The sequence below is a fragment of the Amblyomma americanum genome, chromosome 8 (assembly GCF_052857255.1).
Source record: "Amblyomma americanum isolate KBUSLIRL-KWMA chromosome 8, ASM5285725v1, whole genome shotgun sequence".
Taxonomy (NCBI): domain Eukaryota; kingdom Metazoa; phylum Arthropoda; class Arachnida; order Ixodida; family Ixodidae; genus Amblyomma; species Amblyomma americanum.
The window spans coordinates 51,056,049-51,079,081 of NC_135504.1; the positions used below are offsets into that span (position 1 = coordinate 51,056,049).

General features: G+C 47.4%; 1 protein-coding gene across 1 annotated transcript in view; it reads right to left on the bottom strand.

Annotated features, from left to right (window-relative positions):
- The window catches only part of LOC144102370 (putative sodium-dependent multivitamin transporter), a 66,257-nt gene extending 46,850 nt beyond the window's left edge, over window positions 1–19,407 (bottom strand). The window contains exons 1-2 of the mRNA XM_077635661.1: window positions 18,993–19,407; window positions 15,674–15,937 (exon numbers count right to left, since the gene is read on the bottom strand). Of these exons, the coding sequence (XP_077491787.1) occupies window positions 15,674–15,937; window positions 18,993–19,103 (375 nt within the window). The 5' untranslated portion in view covers window positions 19,104–19,407. The remainder of the gene's footprint in view (window positions 1–15,673; window positions 15,938–18,992) is intronic.
- Between the last annotated feature and the right edge of the window lie 3,626 nt (window positions 19,408–23,033).

Below are 23,033 nucleotides of genomic sequence, written 5' to 3' on the forward strand. Positions count from 1 at the left end.
AGTCAGAAGATGCAGTCAGAAGATGCGAGATCCGAGCTGTAGGTTGAATGACGAAGAGTGCAATGAAGTTTTGTGATCTCCTCTCGGTTGCGCAGGCTTATGCGTGGCCTCGCATTGTTGTGGAGAAGCAAACGATCCGTCACATTTTTGCACCGACGAACACGCATGAATCATTTTGTGCACTTTCCTAACAGTCTTGCAGTAGGCTTCGAAGTCGATCGTTTCACCATGAGAGAGTACGTCAGTAAGGGTCCTCAAGGGTCCCTCAAGAATAAGGGTCGGTAAGGGTGGTTCAGGGTCCTGAGTTAGCCATGAGTTTGCAAACGGAGGGTGCTGTTTTGCATTTCGATTTCCCGTGGTGAAGTTGTGTGGTGACACTTCAGGAATTCCCGTTTTGTTTCAGGCTTGAAGTTATGAACTCATGTTTCATCACCTCTGACATTTTTCGAGAAAAAATGATGATGACAGAAAAACAGACTCACGATTACGATAGTCGATAATGCGAAATTTTAGCGCACCTCTTCACGTATTGTCACGCCACCTGCCACAATTGGCAGGTGGCGTGTTAAGCTGCTTGGCAACCCTCCGTGATCTTCCCGTGGAAGCCACCTTCCGGTTGTCCATTCCACCGCTTTCGTCGTAGCAGGTGGCGTTTCGCTCTGCTACTACCTACCAACACGCCATTTGTCATACGTCTACACACGCCCCCTTTCAGTGTCAAATGGCGTGTTACGCCACAAACGCCGACGACTACGACGCGGAACGCAGGAACGGGCGACTAAAGGCGGACTCACACTGGCGAGTCGCAGAGGTCACGCGACAGGTTTAAATCGATTGGCTACGCTCCCTCCCCGCTTTCCTAGTGCTTCAGAAACCGTAACTAATTGCGCGAAGTTGGTCGTGCGACGTTTTCGACTCGCCTGTGTGAATCCGCCTCAAGAGCTATACGCTCGAAAACTGTTACCATTAGCCTCAAAACGAGAAAGCGAATCGGCATAGATATTTAACCTGCCGCGGTGGCTCAGTGGTTAGGGCACACGGCTACTGATCCGGAGTTCCCGGGTTCGAACCCGACCGCGGCGGCCGCGTTTCGATGGAGGCGAAACGCTAAGGCGCCCGTGTGTTGTGCGATGTCAGTGCACAATAAAGATCCCCAGGTGGTCGAAATTATTCAGGAGCCCTCCACTACGGCACCCCTTTCTTCCTTTCCTCTTTTACTGCCTCCTTTAACCCTTCCCTTACGGCGCGGTTCAGGCGTTCACCGATATGCGAGAGAGATACTGTGCCATTTCCTTTCCCCCCAAACCAATATTTTTTCAATAGGTGTTCCTTCTTTGCTGCTTATGGCCCTCTGTTAGGCTGCGATGAACCCAGCGGACCCGACCTTTAGGTAGCCTAACTATAGACAGATGCGTCGGGACTACCAACAAATGTGTCAGGTTGTTCAGCGAATTGTTTGATTTCAATTTGTCGAACAGTTCGACTAAGAGTGTTCGCACATTGCAAAGTTTGCAGTCGTCAGAGCTATCTGCGAGCGGCCGGTGCGCGAGAGATCAGACTTCTTTGCTCTCGTGCTCGTGGCGACAGGCGCTTCGTCCAACCTCGCACCATTGTTTCATACACTGCCAACTCTCTGTAGGCATCCTTCAAGCTCCTGTAAACATTTGTAATGGTCTCGTTTTCCGCTAAAAGGAACTAATTCATCACTCTGCTTGGAGGCTACTCTGACTTACAAACGACGTTTTGATAGCTGGTTGCAGCGCAGTCGTCCATTGAAAAATAATTAAAATTCCAAAATGACATTGCAATGTTAAACAATGTCTCGTGCAAATTTTTAAATGTTTTGAAGCAAAAATTGGAGGGGACACAATGCTTCGCGTTAAGGGTATGACGCAAATGCGGTAATGGGTTAAGAGGGTCTCGACCCGGTATCGATGACAGTTGCAGTCATTCTGTGTTTTGCCGCACTTTAACAAGCAAACGTACACGCTGAGGCATCGAACGATCCCGCAACAACTGCATAAAGCGGCTCCAGCTCTGCGGCTTGACGGGTACTCTTGTGGCGCCATCTTTTCTCTTCCAAAGAGGAGTGAGGAGAATCGAACTATATCTGAGCCTACTGTTCGGCGGATTGTCAACACCTAAATATTTCTTACACCATAGAAATTGGCAAATGGCCCATCTTCGCCTTGTAAGAGTATTACTCGAATGTAATTATGTATCGAAGAGTAGGAATTAAGTATGCTGTTTACCGTGTGCAAGTCATGGCGTTTGGCGCCACGTTGGGAACCAGGACCCCCAGACATCTACCGGCGAAAGTATGTTTCCATCTCTATATCTTCGCGTCTCACCATGCTGGCAGCACCTAATATACAAGCAGTCAGCGAGTCTCGACTGCTGCGTGAAGATTAACCATCATCGTCATTATCACCATGACGCAGCTCAACCAACAGAGGGCATTGCGACCGACAGCGAGGTGAACGAACAAAAAGCCATTTCCAAGGCCAGGGCGGTCGAAAAGGCAAAACGCCGCCTTGAAAATTGGAATACTCTCAAATGATAGGTGGTGGTGATGACACGGCGGGACAGACTCCGCCGTAGTGTCTCAAAGCTGGCTAGGACTTTGGTGTAATGTCCACCCGTTATAAAGGGACAAGCCCCACATCCAATCCAATCCAATCCAAACTAGTATAACCAAACCAATCCAAACTACTATAACCTAACTGCAGGATTAAGGTATTTCTTGGTGGTACACAGTTACTCGCGCTTTCTATCGCCGCGGTCCCGTCATCTCCACAGATCTTTCTCTGCGTTATAATTCCACCTGACTGTCTGCAGCACCAGACTGCGCTTCATCCCTTTGGTATCCTTCTGGTTAAATCACCGGGTATTTCTGGAGAAAGCAGCGGGAATCAATTTATCAACACACTTTGTTCATTTATTGAAAGAAATCACTATAAGAACCAATAAAATAAATAAATAAATAAATATTTTGTTTTGGGGAAAAGAAATGGCGAAGTATCTGTCTCATATATCGTTGGACTCCTCAACCGCGCCGAAAGGGAAGAGATGAAGAAGGGAGTGAAAGAAGAAAGGAAAAATAATGTGAATTAGCTCAGCTAATCCAGGATATACAAAGCGAAAGATGCCGGCGTTCACTGTGTTCGTTCGCGTTGACAGTTTTCTAGACGGCGATGGCTTTGAGGAAAGGAAGGGCCCACAACTGGCTCCCTGGATATGTGGACGCCTCATTCGTGCTTTGAAACATGTGGCGGCGGTCTCCACTGGCCCACGGAGCCGTTTTTGCGCCTTTTCTTTCGTGAAAATGAACGGCCATTGCAAAGTTGGCAACGCCAATGAACTCTATGATCGCCGTCGGCTCACTTGTTTTGTTTGGTTTTTGAGGAAAAGAAATGGCACAGTAACTATCTCACATATCTCGGTGGATGTCCGACCTTGTGCCCAGAACCATTCGCCTCTTCCCTCCACATCCTCTCCCTCTGCCCGGTGGACCCTCCCCCGCGCGGCCTAGAGGACCTCAAGACCTGGGAGGACTGGGAGACCCTGCTGCACTCGGAGGACCCGGCCGTGCAGACAATCGCCACCGGCCGGGCTGCCAGTGTTATGGACCTTAGGGACATAAACACTTGAGTGCAGTGGGGTCGTGCGGAGACCCAGGGGCATGCCCCGACTTCCTCTCCAACAATAAAATTTCTCTCTCTCTCTCGGTGGACACCCGAACCGCGCCGTAAAGGAAGGGATAAAGGAGGGAAAGAAGAAAAAATAATAGAAAACTGAAAATTGAAAGTCGGATTTCGAGGAAAGGCGCGGCGCCGTGCAGCGGCGGAACACCTGTGGCTCGGTGCTACTAGTGGCGCATGCGCAGTAGTGACTAGGGAGCGAGCGAGTAACGCGCGGCAGCTGCGAAAGGTCAGGCGACGGAGTCGGCGGCGGCCACCTGCGCCGTGCGTGTCGTCACTCGTGCTCCGACATACGCCGGCTCGCGCGAAGCGCGGTGTTGAATAGCGTAGTGAAGCTTTTCGCTTCAAAAATTAGGTCCCGTAGCAGAGGGCCCCGGAATAATTTCTACTACCTGGGGATCTTTAACGTGCACTGACATCGCGAGCACACGGGCGACTTTGCATTTCGCCTCCATAAAAACGCAGCCGCTGCGGTCGGGATCGAATCCGGGAACTCAGGATCAGTAGCCGAGCGCCATACTATCCTACTTCAGCACTGTCCTACTATACTACTTTCAGCGCGCGGCAGCGAGCGTGGTTCGTCTTGAGCCAGTAGGCAGGCCCGTGCACTTTTCTTCCTATCAGCAACAGCAGCAGCACCACCTTGGGATCCCAAACGTGCACCGGCATCGCACAGCACACGGGCGCCTTCGGAGTCAGGTGGAGAGAGAAGTCCTGGTGCTTGGTTTATCTAATCATTATCTGTATCTGGGTTCTTGCTGTCGCAACACACGGAACTTGCACAGATTCCCAGGCCGCATACAGACACAACCTAAAGGGCGCGGCGACGCCGGCCGCACACCATATTCTTGTCAGAGCCACCTCTCTCGACCGAGCGGGTACTCTATCGTGGATCCCTGGGCTAGCCTCGATCCCCGGTAATGAGCGCGTTCATGCTCTGGCCCGAGAACTCTTCTCCCGGACCGCGAACGATCAGGTACCCAACCCCGCGCAAAACCTTACAGAATTGCTGGTGGATCGGGCTTTATGTGAAGCGCAAGCTTGTGGACTCCAGGACCTGTAGGGGACCACCCTGGAAGATTATTATTTCGTCTAATAAAAGTTGTTTCGTTCCATCCATACACATCGGACTTCTCTACATACCATCAAATCACGGCTTTCTACAAAATGAGCCGCATGACACTGCCAACACCCCCCAGTACCTTGTCGCCCTTATCCTGCGCCACATGGCGACAATTACCGACGAGCTGCTTTATTTCACCTTGCCGTCTCTCATGCTTTCACGTCAGCTTCCCCGCCCTCCCGCGCTTCATTGTAACTCCTGCGGCGCGCCCATACCCACACTTATGCACTACCTGTGGGAATGCCCTTCCCCATGGGCAGTACCCGCATCCCGCATCCCACTCATTCTTCTTTGGAGGCTGCTTATAATAATAATAATAATAATAATAATAATAATAATAATAATAATAATAATAATAATAATAATAATAATAATAATAATAATAATAATAATAATAATAATAATAATAATAATAATAATAATATAATAATAATAATAATAATAATAATAATAATAATAATAATAATAATAATAATAATAATAATAATAATAATAATAATAATAATAATAATAATAATAATAATAATAATATTAATATTATTAATAATAATAATAATAATAATAATAATAATAATAATAATAATAATAATAATCAATCTTTATTTTTCGGTTCCCAGGAACAACCCAAAGGTCTTGGTGCTGGTACACCATTCACACGCACAAAATGTAAATTTATTTCACCGCAAAGGAAGACACTCAGGGGAGGTAATGCAGCAGTCAAGGCGATAGAAAAAAAAGACACATAAACTAGGCGTGACAGCAAGCATGAAGCAAAAAAGCGAAAACAAGAAAACAGCGAGAGCAGCGGTAAATGAAAACAGCTAGAACAGGCAACAGACATATAAATAACTAATGAAACAAAAAACAAGGAGAATGAACACAAGAACGACCGATAACAGTTAAGTACAGCATATAGCAAAATACAAACAAGAATAATAATAATAATAATAATAATATTAATAATAATAATAATAATAATAATAATAATAATAATAATAATAATAATAATAATAATATCTTTTTGGATAAAGGAAATGGCTGAGTATCTATCTCATATACCTTTGGACACCTGAACCGCGCCGTAAGGGAAGTTATAAGGGAGGGAGTAAAAGAAGAGAAGGAAGAAAGACGTGCCGTACTGGAGGGCTCCGGAATAAATTCGACCACCTGGGGTCTTTAACGTGCGCTGGCATCGCACAGCACACGGGTGCCTTAGCGTTTTTCCTCCATAAAAACGCAGCCGCTTTGAAAATTGGGGTTTTTGGGGAACGGAAATGGCGCAGTATTTGTCATACATAGCGGCGGACACCTGAACTGTGTCGTAAGGGAAGGGATAAACGAGGGAGTGGGAGAAGAAAGCAAGGGAGAGGTGCAGTAGTGGAGGGCACCACTCTTCCTGGGAGGCTGCTTTACGGACCGCTCCGCCCGTCGGCCGGAAATGGCTGGTGGATCGTGCTTTATATGAAGCTCAAAGGGAACCACCCTGTTAGATTTCTTTTTTTTTGTTCATCTAATAAAGTTGTTGCCATCCATCCACACGCACGCACGCATGCATGCATGCACAAATTGAGAAGAATCTCCGGACTGATTAACGCCCTTCCGGCCTTGTCATCGTATTGGCTACGACTTCTTTCGTAGACGACTTATTATTCCGGATCTGACGGATGCGAATCCCAACAGTGGACACACGCAAAGTAGTAGTTCTCTCTTACGGGAGTGCTAGTTTCCTCAGTTGCTACCTCACTTCACGCGCGGTTTACTTTCTGTGTCTTCGCTGTTAAGTTTACGGGGACAGATTAATGCGCGTGACGCCGCCTTTGGCAAAAAATCCTTATTCTGAAGGACTGCTCCTACCGCAACGGGCTCTGAACTCGCGCTTTTTCAGCCTCGAAATTGCGCTGACTTGGTGCTCTAACAGCAGCACGGCTTGGAGTACGGTGTGGAGGAGATTAAAGAAAATTGGAGAGAACACCTAAGCTCCCCCATAAGGGTGTGACGCGGTAGCGTACTGGGTTAGCGTTTCTGTTCTTCGCAGTTAGAAATCGAAAATTAAAAATTGGCTTTTTGGCGAATGGAAATGGCGCAATATCTGTCTCTCACATTTCGGCGGACACCTGAAGGGCGCAGTAACGGAAGAGATAAAATAGAGTGCCGTAGTGGAGGGCTCCGGAATAATTTCGACCACCTGGGAATCTTTAATGTGCACTGACATCGCTCAGCACATGGGCGCCTTTGCGTTTGTGCACTTACCAGATGCTGCGAAACCTGGGTGCGCAGCAGCGACAGATCCTTCTGCAGCAGATCAACCTGGTGTGGGAACGCGGGGAGCTACCGGAGGAATAGCGAACCGCTGTCGTTTGTCCCATCCGAAAGGCAGGGCGCCCACCTACGGAGCTGAGCGGATACGGGCCAGTGGCATTAACATCGGCGGCAGGTAAGCTCATGGAGCATATGGCATTGCAGCGTCTCAACGAGCGGGCTGCGGAGGCTGATTTTTTTGACGGGCGGCAGACGGGTTTCCGTGGGATGCGGTGCACGGCTGATTCTATATCGGACGTTGTTACAGCACTGGAGCATGCCAGGGCGGCAGGCCAGGTTGCGTTGCTGCTACTACTGGATGTCTCGGGCGCTTTTGGCAACGTTCACCGCGCACCAATTCTCGCGGTGCTTGAGGGGGCTGGTGTGAGCGGGCGCCTTTTGCGATACGTTCATGGCTTCCTGAGCGGGCGCACCATGCGCGTACGAGTAGGTGGTAAGCTCTCCAAGCCTCGCCCGGTGGACATGGGCGTGCCGCAGGGCTCTGTCTTATCACCATTTCTCTTTAATGTGGCCATGTCGGTGGTGCCGGCCTCCCTCCCCACGAGCGGCCGACACCATGTGTACATGTCCATATATGCAGACGACATAGCTCTGTGGTGCCGGAGACCATCGGGCGAAGCGTTCCGCGTGCGGGGGTGTCTTCAGGGAGCTCTGACCGCAATCCATGTCAGCTTGCGTGGCCTTGGTCTGTCGCTGAGCGCGGACAAATCGGTGGCCATGGCCTGCGTTTCGCGCTCGCGCGCGCACCTTGCACCACTGTTACTGGATGGGATTCCGATTCCTTGGCGTAAATCGGTGCGGTACCTTGGCTGGACATAGACTGGCGCCTTTCCTTCCGCCCCGCGGCGACCAAGGCCTGTCTGCAGATGAAGAGGATCACCGCCGCCGTGCACAAGCTCACCGCTCGAGGCCAGGGCATCTCCCAGCAAGCCGCGCTGCGGCTATACAATGCCGCAGCTTTGGGGGCGGGGCTCTATGCGTTGCCGCTGGTCACGGTGCGCAAGCCGTGCTGGAAGAAACTCGAGCTTCAGCACCGCAAGTCCCTGCGCGTGTGCCTAGGCCTGCCCAAAAACTCGCAGTGCGCCGCAACGTTGGCCGAGGCAGGAGCGTGGCCACTTGACCTCCAAGCAGCGCGCAGGGCATTGAATCACATCGACCGGCTTCACCGCGCACCAGACGGCGGCTCGCTGCTGCAGCGTATGCGCTCGCACCCGCGCTCACGAATGGGCGCGGCGCTGCTCGAGTATGAGCAATTGACCCAAGGCCCACCCCCCTACGGCTCCTGCGCGCCCTGGCCTGCGACCTAAGAGGTACAGCGAGAGATCGTCGGCATCGCGTGAAAGCGGAGGACACCCCTCTGTGCTGTGCAGCAGCTGGCCAGAGCCGTCATACACGAGGAGCGCCATCTCCTCGTGTACACCGACGGCTCAGTCGCCCGCGACAGCTGCTCCCTTGCTGCGGCGGCCACCATCCCCGCCCTGCGACTGCACAGCCAGCAACACGCAGCCTTCCTGGGCTCCTCCACCACGGCGGAGTTGATGGGGATCCGGCTCGGGCTGGACCTGCTCCTCACCCTCGGCCCTTAGCTGCCCAGGAGTGCTCTGCTGTGCGACTCCCGCGCCAACCTCAGCCGCCTGCAATCTAACGGCCGCGGTACCCCACTAGTGCGGGAAATTCGCTCGCGCATCGAGCGCCTCGCGCAGAGAGGTTGTGCCGTGCGTGCACAGTTGGTGCCCGGTCACTGCGGCATCGCCGGCAACGAAGAAGCTGACGACCTCGCGACCGCTGCACACCAACTACCTGCCAGTGATCTGCCCCTTGTGCTGAAGGATGTGCGTGCGGCCATCCACGACCATCTCCGAAAGCAGCACCCCGACCCACGCATCGCGGGAGGTGAGCGCATCGACAGTGTCACCGGCTGTCGCGCACTTACACGGTCACAACGTGCAATGATCCTCCGAGCGCGCATTGGCTGCGTGTGGCCCGGGGAACGACGGGTGCGTCACGGAATCGTGAGGAGTGATGTGTGTGACGGATGCGGTGCAGTGGAAACACTAGAACGCCTGCTCCTTCACTGTGCCGCGTTCGCCGATGCTCGTCGCGATATGCTCGCGGCCTATAGGGCGCAGGGCATACTACCAGACTCCATCAAGACGCTATTGTGGCCGCAGGGTAGTGCGCGCACTAGTGAGCGAACTTTGGTGAGCCTCTGTGCATTCCTCGAACACACGAGCTTGACGTCCAGTCTGTTCTCTGTCAGGTAGTTACACGCAGTGACCGAACGCTCCGCGAGTGCTACCTTGAACGATTAATAACTGGACGGCCCACTCTAGTTGTAGCCAACACAGTGATGTGCGCGTATGTGATTTAATTCCTCTAAAATGAACTAATCACGCGCACAACCTGGACACATTTCTTATTGTGTAAATAGTTTGTACATATTACTTCTCCCCCTATCCTCTCTTCCTGTCCCCTCACCTCTTTCTTTTCATTTCTCCATTCTGCCTGCTATCCTTTATTTCCGCTGCCCCAGCTCAGGTGCTTCAGTATCGATGGCAGATGCCGGGGCTAGCAAAAATCTTTTCCTTTCTTTTTACTATTATTTTTAATAAAACCACTACCACCACCGTTTCTCCATCATCTAAACGCGGCCGCCGCGGTCGGGTTCGTAGCCGGGTACTCCGGATGAGTAGCCGAGCGCGTTAACCACTCAGCCACCGCTCCGGGATCAACTTAATAATAATAATAATAATAATAATAATAATAATAATAATAATAATAATAATAATAATAATAATAATAATAATAATAATAATAATAATAATAATAATAATAATAATAATAATAGTAATTTATTTTGTCACCGTCGGTAGCAAATACAGGAGAGACAGGGCGGTGTAAGCCTTAAAATGGCTTGTAGGACTGCCTAAAAAAATACATAGTGACAGAAAAGTATGACTCATGCGTATGTATATAGGAGAAGAAAGCAAAATAATAATGAACATGAAATAGAGCACACTGAATATTAGTAAGTTGATTCGAAACACAGAAAAGATTATAAAGGCGCAAAGTCTAATAAGGCGAAACATATTGCAGCAATCCTAAAGCTAATTTTTTCATTCATTCTTCAGCAAGTCTCTTGAGTTTGCTTCTAGAGCTTGCCTTAAATATTTCAGCTGGCCGTTTGTTGAGGGTAGCCGGAACATAAGCGCAACGCCTGGCCGCACCATACCTCGTGTTTGACCGAGGAACAAAGTAACGGTTATGTTTTCTAGGTTGTCTCGTCGGGGTAGTTTCGTGTTTAAATTCGCTGTACCAATAGTGCTTAAGGACAACAGTATCAATGAATAAGGATCTGTATTTTGGGAGCCCTAGTTCACGGAAGATATTTTTAGTTCTCAAAATGGGTGCGTTGTACGCAACGTTTTTAACAATATTCTTTAAAATGCTGTTGATCCTACATACCAAACGATCCGATCAAAAGGCAAAGATGGTAATTCCGTATTTTAACACACTGTACGCCAAAGCATGTACAATCGTTTTTTTTACATAAAAAAGCCCAATACGTTTAATCTTAAACAACAACCATGCCACTGACCTCAATTTACAACAAACATGAGATAAATGGTAATACCAGGTTAAGCTACTGCCGAAAGACACTCCTAGATACTTGACACATTCCACATATTCAATAGGTGAACATTTAGAAGAAACAGCTTGAAATATGCAAGTAAATAGGATTGTTAATAAAAGTTGTCTTTAGTGGAGAACAAAAACAGACGAGCTGTGTTTTTAGTGCGTTGACAGCAATTCCATTGTCAGGAAACCAGCGTATTGCATTGTAAATGTCATTTTGCAACAAATCAGAGGTCAATTTGTAGGATATATGCTTTGCCAGTAACGCTGTGTCATCAGCACATTGGAACACCAAACAATTTGAAATAGCCAAAGGAATGTCATTCACAAAAATATCAAACAACAATGAAGATAAAATTGACCCCTGAGGCACACCCGCATTTAGTGGCAATTTACGACTGAAAACGCCCTTATCACCGGTAGCGACCACTTGATGACAATTTCTGAGGTAGTCTTCGAGAATGTGTTAAAAAGGCCCGCGGAATCCTGACAAATACAGCTTGCCTAACAAGATTTGATGGTTAAGAGTGAAGTGCTTTCGCTGCATCTAAGAAGAGAGCGCACGTGAAAAGGTTCTGAACAAACGCTGACAACAGTTCATCCGAAAATTCACCGAGAAGGGCAAGAGTACCGCGCCCAGAGACAAAGAAAAACTGGCGATCATTTAGGACAGAAAATTTGTTAAGAAAAGAAGACATAGTGCCAAAAAGAAATTTTTCCAAAACCTGGGCAATTACAGGTAGGATAGAAATTGGCCGATAGTTTTCAATCTTATCTTTATGTCCTGACTTGTGTAGGGGTAAAACAACTGCAGTTTTCAGGCGTTCAGGAATTTCGTCGCCCTCCAAAAAACCATTCAGTATGCAAAGGAGAATATCTGCCAGAACATTAAAATTTCTGCGAAGGATGCGTAATGGTATTCCAACATATCCAGTATGCTTGGTTGGGCGGAAACTGAAAAGAATCCCTTCCATATCACACCTCAAGATCCTAGGAAGAAAAGCGGACGCAGGTATGGACTGCATTAACGAACTAGAGTTAGTGGTTGGAGCAAGCGCACTTTGCGACGCTTTTACAAAGTGTTTGTTGAACGCATCAGCTACTGCTGGCGGAGGCTGACTACATGATTCGAAAACAGAACTTTTATTAGAATTCATACCTCGGAGATAATTTACCGAAGACCAAGTTTTGCTCAGATTATTTGAAGATTGCTGGAATTTATGAAAGAAGTAACGGCGCTTGGCGCCGCGTAAAAGTGCGACAACCCTGTTTCTTGCTGACTTGAATTCTAAACGCAGAGCTAGATTTTCTGGACTTCTTTTGCACTGTTTCCATAAACTATCTCTATACGAAATTGCATTAAGAATGTCCGGCCTCATCCAGCAGTGACCCTTTCTGACTGTGATAGTTACCACCCGAGTGCACTGTAATTCAAAGTTTTTCAGCCGCATACAAAACTTTTCATATACCTTGCCAGCTGAAACTTCCTTAGTTAGCGATGCCCAATAAAATGAAGCGATAAGGTTATCAAGCTTGGACTGATTGACAATGGGGAGTGATTCGCGTTGACCAAACCAGTGACCGTATCAAGGGTTCCAGGCGCGTTCTGTAAAGCAAGACGGCATGACACGAAATAGTGGTCGGCCAACCTTTGTAAAATCGTACACGACCGAAATGACCAATCAGGAGCACTAACCGATTTGTGATCTAGGCACAACTGTACTAGTGGTTATTAACTAATTCCACTCTAGTAGGAGCTCCAATTGTGCATTCTAGGCCATAAGCAGACAACCTCGATAGGTAATCACAAAATGATACTTTCGTAGGGCATAAAATGTTAATATTAAGGTCACCAGTCAAACAGAAGTGATCCACGGCACTCCAACGCAGCAAAGTTTCTTCAGGCTCAATAAGAAATAGTGAAAGGCTGGAGGAGGGCGGTCGATAAAGAGATAACAGGTGCACAGAAAATGTCTCTACTGATTTTGAGCATTAGGGACTCAGCATGCTCAAAAGATGCATCTACAGGTGAAATAGCACAGTTGTCGCTCACAAAAACAGCAATACTACCGCCACGATGTCCGTTTCGGGTAATATAATGGGCAGAAAAACCTTGCAAAGTAAATGAATCAATGCACGCCTGAGAAACATTGATTTCAGTTACTACAAACACGTCCACATATCCAGCGGCAGATTCAGCTATAAACTGAAACTCTTCCCAATATTTGCGTAAAATTCGAATGTTTACGCTCACAACCATGAAATAGTGATCCAAGTTGTATCCAAATTATGTTTTAAATGAAGTAAAATTGGGTAGTTAGCAAAACGAAAACGGCATAGTGCTTAAACAATGTTTTTCAGGTCTGCTTGTTTACCAATTCGAACAAGAGACGCTGTTTCGTTCTTTTTCACAAGTATTTTTCCTCCCTTCACCCAACAAATGTGACAACCCTCGAGATCGGCATTACAGGTCGTACAAACTTATCTCAAACCAAGAGCATGCGAGCAGCTGGTTCAACAGATTGTGCTTTTGTTAGCCGAGGCTTTCCACCGCGGCCATATCATAAAGTTTCAATGGATACCGAGCCATTGCGGCATAGCGGGAAACGAGCGTGCTGACGCCGAGGCTCGGATGGCACATAGTGATGGTGCTTTCATTGAGATAGCCTTTTCAAGATCAGACATTGGAGCCTTGTTGGCGCATTTAATGCAGGCGGCAATGCAGTCGCACTGGCATGATCCGATTCATCAACAGGACCGCGTGTGTAAGCTTGACGCTGGCTCACGATTACATTTCCCATCTGTGGTGGTGCGACGTCGTGGGACTTTACTCCACCGGCTACGGCTTGGCGTTGCCTACACCAAACACTATCTTCACAAGATCGGCATCGAAAGTAACCCAAATTGCGCACAGTGCAACACACCAGAGACTATTGGACACCTTCTTTGCGCGTGCCCGAAGTATACTTCTGAAAGAACAAGATTGGAGGCGACCGTGAAAAACCTGGACTCTCGCCCTCTCTCTGAGGAAACTCTTCTGGGCGCAAGGACGAGACGTTCTGATTGGTGGCGTGTGACAAAAGCCCTGCTCAACTTTTTGTGTGAAACAGGCCTGGATACTCGTTTGTGACCGCCTGTGCACAACCTACATGGTTAATGACATGTGTCGGTGTTGTGTTGCAGACACCAGTTTTGAGTTTTATGTGTGTCCAGTAACCGCGATGCGAGCGCCAGCCAGTGTTATGTGTGTGTGTGTGTGCGTGTGCATAGACATCACCCGTGAAATTCATTGTATTATGCCATCATCAGCCTTCATTCACACTTTCCTTTTCCTCCTCTTCCCTTTCCCCTGTGTGGAGTAGCAGGCCAGGGCCCTGTTACCACCGGCCGACCTCTCCGCCTTTCTTTCATTAAAATTCCCTTTCTTCTTCTTCTCCGCCTTTGCCTTGGTCCTTGCTTTCCAGAACAGGTCACGGTTAGCTTTAGTCAAGTTGTCATTGAAAAAGATCTTTGCAAAGGATTCTTCTTCACACAGCTGTCTCAGCTTACAACGAGCGTCAAACCATTTTTGCTTCCAGGCTATCATAATAATAATAATAATAATAATAATAATAATAATAATAATAATAATAATAATAATAATAATAATAATAATAATAATAATAATAATAATAATAATAATAATAATAATAATAATAATAATAATAATAATAATTTTTTGGGGAAAGGAAAGAGCGCAGTATCTGTCTCATATATATCATTGGACACCTGAACCGCGCCGTAAGGGAAGATATAAAGGAGGGAGTGAAAGAAGAAAGGAAGAAGAGGTGCCGTAGTGGAGGGCTCCGGAATAATTTCTACCACCTGGGTATCTTTAACGTGCACTGACATCGCACAGCACACGGGTGCCTTAGTGTTTTGCCTCCATAAAAACGGAGCCGCCGCTGTCGGGTTCGAACCCGGGAACTTCGAATCAGAATCGCAGATCTCTTTTTTGCAGGTGGTTAGGGCGCTCGACTACTGATCCGGAGTTCCCGGGTTCGAACCCGACCGCGGCGGCTGCGTTTTTATGAAGGAAAAACGCTAAGGCGCCCGTGTGCTGTGCGATGTCAGTGCACGTTAAAGATCCCCAGGTGGTCGAAATTATTCCGGAGCCCTCCACTACGGCACCTCCTTCTTCCTTTCTTCTTTCACTCCCTCCCTTATCCCTTCCCTTACGGCGCGGTTCAGGTGTCCAACGATATATGAGACAGATACTGCGCCATTTCTTTTCCCCTAAAACCAATTAATAATAATTAATAATAATAATAATTGCAGGCTTCCATTTTTTGCTATTAAAGTTTTTTCTGACGTGAAAAGCGTTCCGCATTGTTTCTTAGTGCAGTCTCAAATACTCGATGCGAGCGATGGAAAAACGATGAAAAAGATTTTGCTGCTTATCGGTAGAATGGGCCATTACCTTCAATTTTTCCATAACAGTACTTTACAATATAATAATAATAATTGGTTTTTGGGGAAAGGAAATGGCGAAGTATCTGTCTCATATATCGTTGGACACCTGAACCGCGCAGTAAGGGAAGGGATATTCGAAATTTTCGGCCAAGAATGCTGGATTTGATCCTCTGCTCGTGCCAATTCCCAGTTATGAATTTCGGCGGCACCAACTCGCGTTAATTTTCTGATACACGCCGATTTCTTTCACTTGACGCTGCAGCCGCCATTTCCGTCACATTGCTGACTGTGCTTTCTTTTGACTCTTAACTAGTTGCACTACAATTCATGTTTTCGCCCAAGTGATAAGGACTTGCATGACACATCGGTTGCACAAATACTTTTTCGGGGATGTGAGACATAATTAAAGTCATAATTACGACCGAATTCGTCGAGTGCTCACCTGAAATATGGACACCGTCCGAAGGTCGTACAGGAGTGGCACAAGCGCCACGGATGTGACCACCATCGACAGCGGCATCGAGAAGAGGAGCCAAATTATGTGAAAGCCGTGCCCGTAAAAGTGTCCCATGAAGGTGATCACGGACATGGCGTTCACCGCTGAGGCCAGGATGGAAACCGTGAGGGCCGATGCTGGGAGGCTGCGGCCGCCCAGGAACGCCTCCATCTCGGCATTGGCGCCTGCCGTGCTTCCGCGGGGCGCCGCCTACGATTAGGCAGTGTGCTCGTTTTGGCAGAGTGGTCTGCTCTGTGCAGGGATGCTAGAAAATGAAGAGAACTAGCTGCATCCGCTGAGGCTTTGTTCTAACAGTAAAGGCCCGTTTAACTGTACCTGCACTATTGCGAATGCTTGCACAATTGGTTCTACACTTTTTCAAGAAATTTGCTTCGTGATCAGAAAAATTCCCGCATTGACAGGGAAGACGCCCTGGCATGGCGGGCAGTTGCCTGCAGAATCTCCAGGATGTGTAAAGCAGCTTCGCTCTTCTCAGGCCCGTCTTGAGCTTTCTATTTTATGATATAAAAGAACCACTGCTTTTTTAAAAAAAGCGGGGCGCTTAGGTTATAGTAACAGTGGAATGCCATAGCAGTCGATTTCACATTTTTTGCAGTTTCTGTTGCCACGTCTGTGTGTGCGTCTGCTCGCGTCAAACTCTGCGATTGTCGGTCCATCGATCGCCCTAGTCGGACTGTTAGCTACAGTTGCAGGCACCCGCTATGCTGTGCCGCAAATATCACATTTCTGATGCGATAGCTCTAAAGGCCCCGCTACCGAGAAAATCCGGCGTCGGCGTTGCGAGCGAAAAATAGGGTGGCGTATGGTGGCCCATGTGACCACCCGCCGAAGAAGCATCCTATTTGAGCCACCAAGGTCACGTGACTTGCAGCAACCTTACAAGCTGCCCACCGGATTGTGCGCAAACTGACCATCGCGACAGGTGGCTGTTGAATTAATGATTCATCGCGACAGGTTGCTCTGGGAGAGCAACTTGGGTCACACATTAAGCCCCACCGGTGGCAGCGCCTGCCATCGAAGGGTGGTGGCGCATTCCTTAAACGCTGCACTACTGCGGAAGGAGTAGCGTCCTGACTCCCAGGATTGTATGAATGTAAAGTTAAGAATGACCAATTTCGCATGTATTGTCATGAACTGATTATCGCGTCATATCCTTACGGCGGAGCTGAAGTGTCCAGTCCAAATTTTTTCTGATTTTTGATTTCAATTCTCTATCTAGGTTGCTGTTTAGCACCTATATGATGTTCACAACCCGGTGGGCAGGTTTCCATGACGTCAGAGGTCATTTGGTTTATCTAGAACAATCTTTAATTTAATTGCCATCTGCCACACTGGGAAGGTTGCTTACAAACCGGTGGCCTTGTTGCCACCTTCCCCGGTGGGCAGGTTGTGACCACGTCGCAGGGTCACTTGACCTCTTTCGACCAGTCGGGGTGGGCCGTCTGGGCAGGTTGTGATGACGTCAAAAGGTGACTTGACTTATCTCGACCGATCAGCGCATTTCGTAACAACGCAGATCGGCGGCGTTCTAGTGTGACGACAGCTATACTGTTATCGTATTAAAAAAGTTTTCGCCTCTTTTTTCTTCTTTATTCACGCTCTCTCTCGATGAAGACCGTTAAATAAGTGTTGTCTCCTGTGCTTTAACTTTGTTATCAAGCGGTTCGATCAAAAGCTTTTGCATTAACGCTGGAGTTGAAAGAAAATCATAGTCGGCCTGAATGTGTCCACTGCCGGACGAACGCCTCACCCATCAACTTTGAATTAACGTTGTCCTGTGCCAACTGCGATCCCCTTTTTCTGGAAAGCTCGTAACTATTGGAGTATACGAGTGCACTAAAATCTCTATATGCGAAACGAGGGCGCCTGTTGACATCTACAGCGCGCTGAAATCGTCACCCCTTATTTGGACTCTCATTCGTAGATGTTCATTCGTGTTTGTAAATACGGGGAGGCGAGGTCCTATCTGTAGCTGCACCCACCGTATGCCTGCAAACTTAATCTCAGGCATCCACCTAACTTTCTGCCGCCCCCTACTACGCTTGCCTTCTCTTCACGTTTAAAATACAACTTGGAGCCCACGAGACACAAGTTGTGAGCACTCCACGCGCTATATAGAAGGGTTTAAGGGAAACACGCCTTTATGTCATTCTTCCAACGTGCAGCTCGACGTCCATTTGTTGTGTTTACTGAGGAGGAATCTGTTGAGTAAAATGATAAATCACTTTGATCGCTGAATACATCGTAGTGAGCCCAGATATTGTGTTTTGCTTGCAGGCAATGCGCACATTTGCCTCCGTGCTGATAGTACATGAAAAATGAAAATTTGTTTTTGAGGAAAAGAAATGACGGAGTAACTGTTTCACATATCTCGGTGGACACCCGAACCACGCCGTAAGAGAAGGGGTAAAAGAAGAGGTGAAAGAAGAAAGAGTTGCCGCAGTGGAGGGATTCAGGATAATTTCGATGACCTGGGGATGTTTAACGTGCTGCACTGACATCGCACCGCACACGGGCGCCTTTCGTGTTTCGCCCTCATCGAGACGCGGCCGCCGCGGTCGGGTTCGAATCCGGGTACTCCGGATCATCAGACAAGCGCCTTACCCACTGAGCCACCGCGGCGGGTGATGGCACGTCAACATTTTTGAAATATGGACTCTTTTTTCCACGTTAAAGATCCCCAGATGGTCGAAATTATTCCAGAGGCTTCCACCACAGTACCTCTTCCTTTCTTCTCTCAGTCCCTCCTTTATCCCTTCCCTTACGGCGCGGTTCAGGTGTCCACCAAGATGTGAGACCTATACTGCGCCATTTCTTTTCCCCAGAAGCCAAAAAACAAAATCTTTGCCTCTGTTAAATTAACTTAAATCTGAACCTCAGAAACCAAACAACTACTAAATTGTTTTAAATTGGAGGGGCCATCTCTGATTTATTCGGGCTTCTCTTAATTCGTTTGGCTTTATGGTTCAGTTCTGTTAGATGGTTTTACTGCTGCACTCTAAAGACTGCTAGAAAGCATTTTAATTCTTTAAAAGTGGTCATAAACGAGCGGGATCAGCCTTCTCCAAGATGTATCATCTTATAACTAAGCTTTCGGGATTCTCACTCTAATACCGGCATCTTAAAACTGCCGACCTGTCAGTAACGTTATTTCCAAGTAACGCAACCCATTGTCCCAAATGCTGAACTCTACAGTTCGTTCTGAGATGAATCGATGGTAGTCCATCCTTGTGCGGAAACGTACCTGGCACCGTTGACGGGCCACGGAGAAGTAGATGCCGACCAGGTACCCAAGGGCGGTGAGCACGCCGAACACGGCGCAGTCCGCAGCATCCAGACTCTTGGGGAGAGTCATGCCTCAGTAGTTTCTCTCCCCGCTATGAAACTACTTTCGTCTCTGTCGACCCTCACGTTTTCTCGCGTAGGCAAGCAATGCGGATCTGTCTTGGTGTCTACGGAAATGGATGATCGACCTTTGTACCTTTGAATCCCGTGATTGCTTTATGAAATGCAAACTTCCTTTCAACTGTTCTGACGGCACTGTCCAAGACTCTCTCTTGTTCTTTATCCTTCTGAAGCAGACTTCCGGGGATGTTTAATGTCCAGTTCACCCAACCTACCTGCTTTCTTCGGCACAATCGGTTACTGTGTCCTGCCTGCGTCCGCCTATGTGGTTGCTGGTGGCTGTGTTTCTCTTGGTCCAAGCCTCTTGCGCCAGATTTCGCCGTATTCGCGAATCACGTGTACAATTCTTCTTCAGCGAGGTGGTGTCATGATGCCGCCCAGGATGGCACAGAAGCGCAGCAAAACATCTACTCAAAGCCTACCAGTGTCCGAATAGACGTCTCGCCCATGCACACAGTCAGATGAACGCTGTCAATCTGCCTCACCTCAATCTGCTTCAAATGAAGCGGGCGGTGTCCTCTCTTGCAGGTTGCACTCATTACAGTTAGCTACGATGATGACGTAAGCGGCCGCACAACGATCACAGCGTCGGCTCTCCACAAGGCACTGTACGTATGCTATGGTATCGCACTGTGCTCTGTCGAGGCTGTATATAACCTTTCCCTAGGCTCTCAGTTGGTCACTTCAGAAGGGATGGCCTTAATAAGAGAGGCTCGGTGTAATTACTATCACAACTGCAGGGAAAGAAAAAAAGTCTGCTGTCGGCCTCACCTGCTTTCCAGCTGACTATTTCCTCCCGAATACTGACGAGAAGAAGAAAGAAACAGTGCAACGCTGTATTCGCTTACACACAGGTGCGCGTGAGATAGCACGGTAAGTTGGGGCTGGTCCTGTCGTGTTTGGTTCTCTTTTGTCCCCATTCTTCGCGCCGTTTTCTTTGTGAATCATGAACCAACTATCAGAAACTAGAGTTCTCCTTTTTTAGTTGAACTGCCTTTGTATTAAACATGGCCGCAGTTAGGCGTGCTGCTCGCTTTCATTGCGAGTTTTGTGCGATATCGGACTTTAGAACTCGTAATTATAATTTATGTTGGAGCAACCCGATAATGAAAACTACGCAAATGAAAGTTTGCACAAGTAATGCGCAGAATTAGCAGATACAAACGTGGCTTAAAATTTTGGCATAAAATCTTAGAATTAATTTTAGTGTACGCCTTTACACGACTGTACCTTTTTCTCTGAAATTATTCTTCGCAACGCGCTCAAATTCCCAGTACGGAAAGGCACATTTCTGTTACGGACCTGGAATTGTAATTATAGATAACAGAAAGTACTGCGTTATCTAGAAAATTTTCTTTGATTTGAATAACGAATTCACTAGATTCTATTATAAACATGGTTTTTAGCTTTCTGTCGACTTGGTATATACTCTATTTCCTTCCTATTCATATTCCTTTTGTCTGTTCATAGTCTATATACTGTTTATAGGTAACAGTCTTCTAAAAGTGTGCGGCCTTAAATCTATAGGTTCTCTACAGATTGTCCATAAGGCTTGCATTGCCTATAGACTGGAATATAGAATTAGCCTATAAAAATCCATATGCGTTAGTAACAAAAGTGTATAGGCAGTCTGTAGACTACCTAAAGAGACTTTTGTAAGGGTTGAAACAAGAGGAGAAGAAAAAGTTTTATTCTAGACTCTCATTCCTAGTTCCTGGTCTTTAACATAAATGACTTTTCGGGCTGCTAATTTCAGGGGTGCGTGAAAATCCGTCTCATAGAAAAAGTACGAATTTGTAAACGAAATAATAAACATATAAAAATTGCGCACATGTTTCTGACAAACTTTGCGCTTTTTTCAAATTGTGCATCTGTGGATTAGTACCAGTTTTAGTCTACCTAACATTCGTGAAACCTTTCCATGGTGAAAAAAGCTGTATGATTCAATAACCTAATACGGTTTGTCATACAAACGTCGTTAATTTTTTGCTAAATCATACGTTTGTCAAGGAAATGTCGTACAATATCTTAAAAATTGTATAGTATTTGCATGCCCTACAATCTTGGACAAAACATTTTTGAGTGGGAAACTGTTCATGAACGCAACTTTTTCATACAATGTGAGATTTCACTATAGCAGTCGATATATCCACAGATCACCCTACAGCAGTCTTGCAATTTTTTCTATTAGCATTTTCCCAATCGTCAAAACCGTTCCCTATTGGTTTTCTATGGCTTACTTAATTGTTTGATGCATTCCATGAAAACAGTTTAAAAGAAAGGCATTGCTACTTATAAGAAGAATGGACCATCACCTTCAGTATTCCCATACCTGTATCTTACAATTTTCAAATCTTCAAAATTTTTGCCCGAGAATGCTGGACATGTGACGAAGCCTGTACGAGGTTATTGCATCATATAATTTTCTTGGAAGGACTACTACATCGTATTTTATTATTACTTCTTCAAGTCCCACCCCAACCTAAACCTGGCACTACTTTTCTGGGTATTACCCGTGGCTTGCAACACCTGCAGACTTCCTCCACCGACATCTGCGCCCACCACCGGAGGCCAAGGAGCTCGTAATGTGTGACTTCAGATGACTTTAGATATGCAGAGTCAAAGAGGAGAGATTGTAAAATTAGTTCTGCGCGCAAACGCGTGCACGCACGACCACACGCCAGTGCCGCTTCATGCATCTCCATAGCGGCAGCGACGCTCAAATATCGCCTGCAGTTCACTCCTACGGCGACGAGCGCTGCGTACCAAAAACCATTAAACTCGCACCACCTGTTTGGTCCCAGTTCTTTTCACGATTACTTAACAGCGTCAACATCCGTACTCTTCGCATAGTGCATGCTCTAAGGAAAAGCTGGAATGGTTTTTGATAATTCTATGTTGTTCAAGAATTTTAATGTATGTAGCTTCTAGGTACATAACGCAAAGTAGTTTTGCGCTAGAATTTGGTAATGGTGACGTAATCACCGATTAAAATCGCGACGATGTTCAGGCGTCTCCTCACTGGGTTTGAGAAGTGTCCGGAAACTTGTGACCACGTAATTGTTGTCGAAATTTGAGATGCCCGTTGCCGTCGCCCATATGCTGCCGTGCGTAGTACAGTGCCGGCAACAAACAGCGGCAAATAGCGCTCGTGGTGTTCGTCTCTTGTGTCCTCGTCTTTTGCTGCGCTACAGTGTATTGGAACTATGTACCAACAAGCCCAAAAAGCCACGCTACTGAACAAACAGTGCTTTGTGGCCTTTGTCTTCAATGGCGTTGGTTTTCTTCCTTGAACAGCAGTTTCTTCAACGAAACGTAACGCTGACACGTTGCGCCACCACATGTGACATCATCATTGCGAGCTCTGCCTCTTGCTGTGCACAGCAGAGAAGCCTTAACACTGTGGGGTTGAATTCGGGAGATAAATACGTTCTCCCCATTTAATCGCGGCTTACACGGTTCAAAGCTGCCCGGACCCCACCACGTGATCGCGTACGATACCAAGCGCACGCCAGCCACGGCGGGCCTTGCTCTGAGGGAAGAGAGGAACACACTGGCTGACACAAACAGGCATTTATTGCTACAGCAACAATAACGCCAACTAGCAACAAGGTGCGCTAATGAATCAAGGTCGTCCAACTCACCAGCAAGGTTACGAGCGAATGTTCGGCCGCTCTAGGGCAAGGAATATTCCGAAGGCCGGACGGAACGAGATACGGGAGCGGGTCTCCCTGTCGCTTCCTCGCCCCGCTGGCGAAGAGCGGAGCCGTGAGCGACACGTCCGCTCGCGCCGACGATCCCAGCCGAAGAGATTCATACCCTCTCCCGCGCGCGGTCTCGAGAATTCTCTCACGCTGCGACGCTGGCGCCCTCTATTGCT